The sequence below is a fragment of the Alosa pseudoharengus genome, unplaced genomic scaffold (assembly GCF_046254945.1).
Source record: "Alosa pseudoharengus isolate Yale_2024_CS ecotype anadromous, Long Island Sound unplaced genomic scaffold, YU_APseudo_1.1 YU_APseudo_1.1_scf_25, whole genome shotgun sequence".
Lineage (NCBI taxonomy): Eukaryota > Metazoa > Chordata > Actinopteri > Clupeiformes > Clupeidae > Alosa > Alosa pseudoharengus.
The window spans coordinates 2,808,785-2,817,629 of NW_027468696.1; the positions used below are offsets into that span (position 1 = coordinate 2,808,785).

Below are 8,845 nucleotides of genomic sequence, written 5' to 3' on the forward strand. Positions count from 1 at the left end.
TTTCCAGCTACAGCAGTTTGGCTGACCAGCAGTTTGGCTAAAGTGCAGCATTCAAGCATGCATGTTTCTTTTCAACCCAATTTAATTGACTAATGGCTGAAGTTGATGACTGGAAAATAAAGTTTGATGCCTAAGGAAATTATGTCTGTGCTTGGCTCTGTTTTGGTAAAAACAGTTATTTCAGGATTTTTTTTTTAATATTGTGGACTTGGGAATTGTTCTGTAAAGCAGGTTACTTTCATGTTTCTCTCTTGCTGCCTCTGCTTTTTTTTGTCAAAAATATGATTTCGATAAGAACCCTATCCGTACATTAGTGAAGCTAATCAGACCCACAGTCAGAATCCAATGACATGATTTGTTCTAACCCATGCAGTTGCTGAGATATGAGCAAAACCATTGAATGTGCATATTTGTAGTGCCCTCTTGTGGCCAATTAGTTTCATATAAAATCATGATGGATCAAACCAATCTGTAGCTCATATCTCAGCAATTGCATCGGTTAGAACAAAACATCTTTATTTAATTTGATTCTGGGTACATTGACCAACCAACTGGACCTACAATGTGCACTATGGTACACGGGCTTGTACCACAAATTTCCCCTTGGGGATCAATAAAGTATCTATCTATCTGTATCTATATATCTATCTATCTATCTGGGCTGCATTATATGACGTTAAAATTGACTCCTCCAAGCACCTCAAAGCGCTTTACGCATTCACCCATTTACACATACACTGATAGCGGAGGCTGCCATGCAAGGCGCCCCCCTGCTCATCGGGAGCACTGGGGTTAAGTGTCTTGCTCAAGCACACTTCAACAGGGTCAGGAGGACCCTTGGACTTGAACCGGCAAACTTCCAGTTGCTAGACGACGACTCTACTGTACGTCCTGAGCCACTGCTGCTATTTTATGTAGCTTTAAGTTTACGTACTGTTATAATCAGATGGAGTCTGATGCTATGACATAATGCTATCCGGTCCTATCCAGTCCTGATGCTGTGGGAATGTGAGAACCCATGGGGTCACATCAGGATGAGTCATCCACTTCACATCAGCATTGCATGACTTACATAGAGCACCATGATTAAGTCTTGAGATATTGACCACATTTTATACATTTTTAGTCTCTCCAAGGAAGTAAGAGGAACAGAAACTTTATTTGCAGTAGGCTCAGTGACACATTGCAATAAGAATATTTCCCAATAATAAAGTCCCATCTAGGTTTAGGGAAGTGCAGACGCCTACGTAAGCCTTGCAGAGGTGGATTTACACTTTTATATCACTCACAATATGATTTTCACAGTGTGTATGGGTATTATGGTACCAAGGGTGCATACTTTTATATCACTCACATTATGATTTTCACAGTGTTTATGGGTTAAATGTTACCAAGTGTGCATACTTTTTTTTTTAAAAAGGCTTTTAACTACATGAATATGAGTCTGATATAAATGAGTGTATAAAGGGTTAAATATAACTATTATACATAAACATGTCTTGATGTCTTTCTCAGTCGAGTCTTATCTGGGTTCAGTGAAATAAAGACACCTCTCCATTAACTGTCAGGTAATGTGTGTGTGTGTGTGTGTGTGTGTGTGTGTGAGTGTGAGTGGGCGGCACACTACTGATTTACAGAAAGTCATGGATTATAAGAAAAAAGAAACACATTAATGTGACGCATAAAGGCATGATTTTGTTGGTGATGAGTCAACTACCGGTTCAGACCAAAAAGGGGACATAACAGAAGATATTGAGTCACATTCCCACACTGCCTGTCTGTGCTTTGCTGTTGCTGTTGCTGTTGTTGTTTGCTGTTGTTGTTGTTTTCCTTGCAGGAATGCTACATATCAGCCAAGGATTAGCATCCCCTCACAGTCTGCCGAGCAAAGGGCACCATTCATGTGAAGTGTGGGTCTGTGTGCAGGCATTATCTATGTGCTACATGCTTCCTCCTTGTGGTTAGCTCAAGCTTTCGAAACACAACCACACACTCAAATACAGATGTGGTCTATCTGTCCTCTCTCTCTCTCTCTCTCTCTCTCTTTCTCTGTCACATACACACACACACACACACACACACACACACACACACACACACACCCACAGCAACTCATGATAACAAGCAACAATACAGCCGGAAGTGAAAAGGAGAGCAGACAGCAAGGTTTCACAAGATAGCCTTAAGCTGTCCAACAAACGCACTATAAGCAAGTGTGGTAAACAGTAACAGCAGTCGTCTTGCCCACCACAGCTACAGAAACAGAGGGCCTGTGTCTGTGTAGGTCCGTGTGTGTATGAGAGAGAGAGAGAGAGTAAATGTGTGTATGTGTGTGTGTATGAGAGAGAGAGAGTAAATGTGTGTGTGTATGAGAGAGAGAGAGAGAGAGAGAGAGAGAGAGTAAATATGTGTGTGTGTGTGTCCAAGTGCAGTATGTAACAGCACCAGAAAACGCACATGAACATGACAACATTTCTGCTTCTCATCCTTTTGCCCTGTCTGGAGTCAGGTAAGACAACTTCCCTTATGTTTTAACATAATAAGAATTTAAAATAGCAATATTCATTTAAAGCAAAAAGCCAATCAGGCTTACTTCCCTACAGGATGTCATTATTCTGTGACTGGTCTAAGTTGTGTAAGCTGTAAAACACATGAAAGTCTGAGGTCAAATTGACTGGTACTGGATAAGAGGACCGGACGTGTTAAAAAGTTTACAAAAATATATTTAAAAAGCAAAGCATCACTGTACCTTACCTATGGGGTATCCTTTGTGTAACTTAATAATGTTAATAATAATAATTGTAAGAATAATTATAGTAATAATACTTTTAAAACCATAAGTAAATACATTCTTATTTGTGATTAAATGCTTTTTTCACTAAATGTTACCATAAATAGTATTACTTTTTGTTGAACCTTTAACTCAAGGGAAAGGGTCATCACATTGAAAATGGTTTGAGACGGCTGTTGTCATACTTTTTCTAAAATGGTTCCTCAAAAAACTACTGTATTAAATAAAAAATTACCAACATACATTAAAACACACCTTGGTCAGAGCAGTTCATCAATGTACACCTTTTAATACATTCTGACGTTCCTGTCTGTCAGGTCACATATATTTCTATATGCTATAGACCGACCTTGACAAATAGTTATGACAGCTAGTTCAACACATTTACATGTAATGGCAGAAGCGATGAAATAAGGTCAATTTGTTTTATGGGGTAGGACTATTCACCAGGGAACCAGTATAGTGCCTTTTGACCAACATGACATTAGCCATTGGAAAAAAAAAAAAAAAAAAACAGCAGACATTTGTACAAAATCAGTTGCATGGATGTACTAAGGCATTTGTTTAAGATGGGGAGAAACTGCTTCAATGATGCACAAGTGATAAGATGATACATCAATAGTACATTTAAAAGTATTAATTTTGCAGATAGATTGTTGTCCAAAAGTATCTTACAAAACATCAAATAACATTCACACACTATTGCAAAGGAAACATTAGGTAACAATAACTACTACTACAATTAATGCTACTACCGGAGGATGAGAGTGCAGAAGGTCAAAGGTCAAGATGTAGCCGAATAAGATAAGAGGTGGAAGAAGGAGGTATACTGCAGAAGGAAGTATAAAGACGGACTGTTAAAATGTCAAAAGTGTTTGCTTGGGTGAGACATTATGTAGGTTGAGAGTGAACCTTTTTTGTTTCTTGCGCTGACAAAGTACCTTGCTCATTTTGAGACTGCCACCTATATACTTTTCATGCTGTTAGAGAAGATAAAAAACCACAGGGTTTCGAATGCGAGCCTACTGCTCATGTAAAAGTTTCCATCTGTCATGTTGGAGTCTGCAGAATGTGTGTGTGTGTGTGTGTGTGTGTGTGTGTGTGTGTGTGTATGTCTATCTATCTGTTGATCTTTTTGTCTATCTGTCTGTCAATCAAGTCATTTACAGTATATTGCTTTCTTATCTCTGCTGTGGTTGTGTGTGTGTGTGTGTGTGTGTGTGTGTGTATCTATCTGTGGATCTTTTTGTCTATCTGTCTGTCAATCAAGTCATTTATATTGCTTTCTCATCTCTGCTGTGGTTGTGTGTGTGTGTGTGTGTGTGTGTACAGTATCTATCTGTGGATCTTTTTGTCTATCTGTCTGTCAATCAAGTCATTTATATTGCTTTCTCATCTCTGCTGTGGTTGTGTGTGTGTGTGTGTGTGTGTTTGTGTGTGTGTTTCAGGCTCTGGTGTGCATGCGATTGACGTGACTGGATATGTTGGAGGTGATGCTGTGTTCAGATGCCCTTATGACTCTGGATATGAGGAATACTCCAAGTACCTCTGCAGAGGGTCGTGTCGCTTTGGACATAAAGACATTCTAGTCCAGATTACAGCAGGTCAGACAGATAAGATAGTTAAGACTGAAGACGGTCAGACCAAAGCAGTCAATGGAAGATTCTCTCTGCATGATGACACCACTGCTAGAGGCCTCACTGTGACCATCACTGGACTGACGGCAGGGGATTATGGACAGTACTGGTGTGCCATAAAAACAGGATTTGGAAAATCTGATGTGTACACTGAGATACAGTTACAAGTTCTACAGCGTATGTATCATTATATAACTTTTATTTTCCCATTATTTTATATTGGATTATGAATTAATTGAATTATATTATAATTCTATATTATAAATGATATATTTATATATTCCAACATAATGTTATTATTTTAATTATATTAAATGGACAACTTTTTTGGGAAATTAGCTTATTTGCCTTCTAACCCTAAAAGGGAGGCATAGGCTAACTGGAACAACCCACTTCCAGTCAATTATGCTAAGCTACGCTAGGCTAACTGGAACAACCCACTTCCAATCAATTATGCTAAGCTACACTAGGCTACTGTAACTGGAACAACCCACTTCCAATCAATTATGCTAAGCTACGCTAGGCTACTGTAACTGGAACAACCCACTTCCAGTCAATTATGCTAAGCTACGCTAATGGTGTGGAACTGGGTTTTTGTACGCACACAGAAGAGCAAAAATGCTAATTTCCCCCAAAAATTGCATCACAATTGCAATTGCAAAAAGGTTCTTTTAATATCATTGTACTGATCCAAGACTGATAGGACAATATTTGTGTTTGTTTGTTTGTTTGTCTCATACATGTGACTCCAGCCGTGTCAGAACACCCAACAGGTAAGAGAAATCAAATTAGCGTCCCGATCTCAAATCTGTGGTGAGCTTAACACCCACAGCTTAAAGGAGAAATCCGGCAAGTTTTGACATAGTACTTTCAGCACGAAAAAAAAAAAAGTTGGTACAGCCAGCAGCTAACTCAGTCATGGGCATGTAAATAGGAGCTCACAGACATGCTCATTGGGGTATTTTTGTTCGTATACTGGCAGTATTCGGTGACCTCCAGACACGGGGATCTATGTGAAAATGTTATCTATGTGTCTACTTTATCACAACACAGTGCTTATATGTTTTTTTTTGGCCTAAAATAATGGCTTCAAACTAATTTTGATATACACTAACAATATGGAGAAACAGAGTTGATGCACACCTGGCAACCTTACTGTCACAAGCAGGGAGCATGACCCTTTTTTGTCAGTTTTAGAATAAAGAATAGAAACTGTTGATGCTAAATGAGTATCCATTTTGTTGATCATTACATAGCATCAAATCAAGGTAAATGTATGTGCCTGAAGTGATCATGTTGTGTATTGTTATCTATTTTTTTTCAATCCTTGGTACTTCTGCTTACGCCTATATTTCTCTATTGCCTGATCATTTTAAGCCCTTTTATACCTCTCTCAATGCATTCGGATGTGGATGAAAATTAATCTTTATCTTTTATCTTTTCTTTTTTGGCAGCCGTGGCCCACTGGTTAGCACTCTGGACTTGTAACCGGAGGGTTGCCGGTTCGAGCCCCGACCAGTGGGCCGCGGCTGAAGTGCCCTTGAGCAAGGCACCTAACCCCTCACTGCTCCCCGAGCGCCGCTGTTGCTTAGTGTGTGCTTCACCTCACTGTGTGTTCACTGTGTGCTGAGTGTGTTTCACTAATTCACCGATTGTGTTAAATGCAGAGACCAAATTTCCCTCACGGGATCAAAAAAGTATATATACTTATACTTATACTTATCTAGGATCTGTAATGGCATTAGATGGAAAATGGCTTCCCAGCTTCACTGCCATGCCTGTTTCTTTATAGAAATGTAGACTGCAGACAACATGCAGCACTATTTGTGGGTTGCAGGGTGTAGTTTTGTTTTTGTTGATGACATCTGTCTCAATAACTGTCTATTTAGTCTTCTTATTCATTCTGGATATCTGTCTTTCACAGAATTTGTCACAACTGAAAAAGGAAAATCAAACACAAGTAAGTGTTGCTATGACCCTCGCCCCCGCTGCCCTGTGTCCTACTGTAGGCCATTAACTCTACAATAAGTTGTGTCATGGACGAACCTGACCTTTTGGCCTTTCCCACTTATTACCCATTTTTTTTTTGTATGCTAATTACTGTAAACATTCATTGGTTTTTGCTTTCAAATATCAATAATCTTCTTCCAACATGTATGATTTCACTGTTAGTGTTAACTAGTGAATCCTGGAACCACTCAGGGTTAAGTGCCTTGCTCAAGGGCACAACAGTGGCAGTTGGGAATCAAACCCACTCGGCTACTGCATACTAGCCAATTTCCTTAGCCATCATCCTACCACCGACTCTAATACACATTATCTCTTTTCATCTGTACTCTTGTTTGTTCATATTAAATGCTGTCGTATTATATCATATTAAATCTCTTACTCTGATTTCTTCTGTGTGTAGGTGTACTGGCAGGTACTGTTGTGGGGTTTATTCTGATTCTAATAGCGGTCTGTGTCCTGTTGCTGTTTCACCTCCAAAAAGACTCAAAGACTTTAGGTACGCACGTCTACATAAACAGAGAAATTTATGTAAATATAGTTGTATCATTCAGATGCACATGATTGTCCAAATATGTAGTACCAATGTCTATGAAGATGAAAAGATATTTTGTTTTTGTTTATTTGTTCTTTTGATTGACAGATTGTGTATCCACTATTACTGGCTCCCTCCCACAGTCAAGTAGAGGCACAGCAGCAGTAAGTGCAAGGGCTTTATTTGGTTACAATTGGGAAATTGGAACATGGAACTGAACTTGGTGTAGTTGCTTTAGCCACCTGCACTACAGCCTCCCCTCAGCTAGTTCATATATAGTGCTACAAGTAGAACATGGTATTACAAGAGGGTCAGTCCATTACATTTAATATATAGTGCCAAGAGTAGAACATGGTATTGAAAGAGGGCCAGTCAAGCGTTGGCGGAGTTGTATGCTAACTTCATTGGATATCTGGGCACACGTGTGTTTTACATCAAAACAGTTCATTCTTCACATTATATTTTCTATTTCTAGATCATCTTTTAATGTTTTAAACTAAAACAAACTACACATAGCAGCCGTAAATCACATCGCCTTTTTACACCATACTGTCACCTCTGTCACCCCTCAGGAAAACTATCATCCAGCTCCAGCTCCAGCCTTAGCGTTTGAGCCTGATTGGGACCCCCCAAACCCCTCAGCTGCCTGCACCAGCACCACAATCACTCCATCTCAGATTGAGCCCACGTACTTGGCCCTGAAGCCCAGCAACTCAGCTTCCCCCGACTCTGTGTACCAGACGATGAGTGCCGTGCCCGTGAGGAAGGCCAAGGTGGCCGTGTCAAGTTCTGTAAGGAGTGTGGACAACGAGTACATCACCATGGGCCCTCCGTTGTCAAGAGCTATGAAGCCTCATGGGAGAAACTCAAGGCTCCCATTTTAAATAATCTGACTATCTCCTATGATTACTTTTTTTTTAAGTTGCTGTTGATGTTGCACCTTTTTTTTACAAACACATTGTGCATTTGCATTAATACACATCTTATGGATCTCTCCTGAAGACTGTAACTTAATCTTATATTTTTTGGTTGACAATATGTGAAACTATTGTTTGAAACTGTGATGTGGCGTTTGGTTAAGTTTTTGTACTGATAGATTTGTCACAGAGTCCTGCAACAGGTCGGGTACCCGCATAAAAGTTGCTAAAACGGGTGGATTGTGACATTCCTAAAATTCACAGACGGGGATGCAGGTGGATAATGAACTCCTTGCTGGCAGGTAGCGGATGAAAACCAAAAGAGTATTTTAGTTTGCTTAAAAAAACATAAATGAAAAATATGTACAATATTTGTATGTCTAAATTACCATTACCACATTGTAAATATGTGTTTTAGTCAACGATAGGCTACGACCTTTGACCATCACGTCACTACTGCGACTTTGATTTGTTCGATGCATTTCGTAGTTGGAGCGTTGCCAGCATAGGCATAGGCCTACATATAGGCTATCCATTGTTGACAGGCTCAGGTTGTATTTTTTCTTGTAATAGTTTTTTTTCTTGTAACATTAATAGGTCTATTTGTGTAATGATTTGATGCAGAAAGCGTTGGGTTATGGTTCATTATTGTAAGATTTAGCCCTAAAGCAAAATGTTAAAGAAAAGGTGCCGATGGTAGGCTACTTGAATCGCGCAAAATAAAGCGCACTTTAGGCTATATTGTTCATTGGCTTAAGATTTAGATTGAATGTGAAATACTCAAATAAAATGTGAAAGTTGACAGGGGCCAGTTAAATGTTTGTATTAGGCTATGTTTGTAGCCCTACGTGCTCCAATAGCGTGAAAGAAAGCACACCTAGGCTGTCTCATTAGCCCATAGAGATCCAATGTTGTGATGTTGAGAGGTGTGAGATAAAAATAAAGCAAATAAATGGAA

The 8,845-nt window shown here is 39.4% G+C and overlaps 1 protein-coding gene across 1 annotated transcript; it reads left to right on the forward strand.

Annotated features, from left to right (window-relative positions):
• The first annotated feature begins 2,168 nt into the window (after nucleotides 1-2,168).
• On the forward strand, nucleotides 2,169-8,845 carry LOC143099178 (uncharacterized). The gene is made up of 7 exons (XM_076262248.1): nucleotides 2,169-2,509; nucleotides 4,240-4,605; nucleotides 5,181-5,201; nucleotides 6,353-6,388; nucleotides 6,839-6,934; nucleotides 7,079-7,134; nucleotides 7,543-8,845. Exons 1-7 carry the CDS (start codon nucleotides 2,458-2,460, stop codon nucleotides 7,852-7,854), a joined length of 939 nt encoding a protein of 312 aa, XP_076118363.1. The 5' UTR covers nucleotides 2,169-2,457; the 3' UTR covers nucleotides 7,855-8,845.

Bases quoted from the DNA above. Each gene is read 5' to 3' on its own strand.
- LOC143099178 (XM_076262248.1), top strand. From the start codon at position 2,458: ATGAACATGACAACATTTCTGCTTCTCATCCTTTTGCCCTGTCTGGAG. The intron at 4,606-5,180 runs GTATGTATCATT...ATGTGACTCCAG, and splicing joins ACAGTTACAAGTTCTACAGC to CCGTGTCAGAACACCCAACA. The intron at 6,389-6,838 runs GTAAGTGTTGCT...TTCTGTGTGTAG, and splicing joins AAAAGGAAAATCAAACACAA to GTGTACTGGCAGGTACTGTT.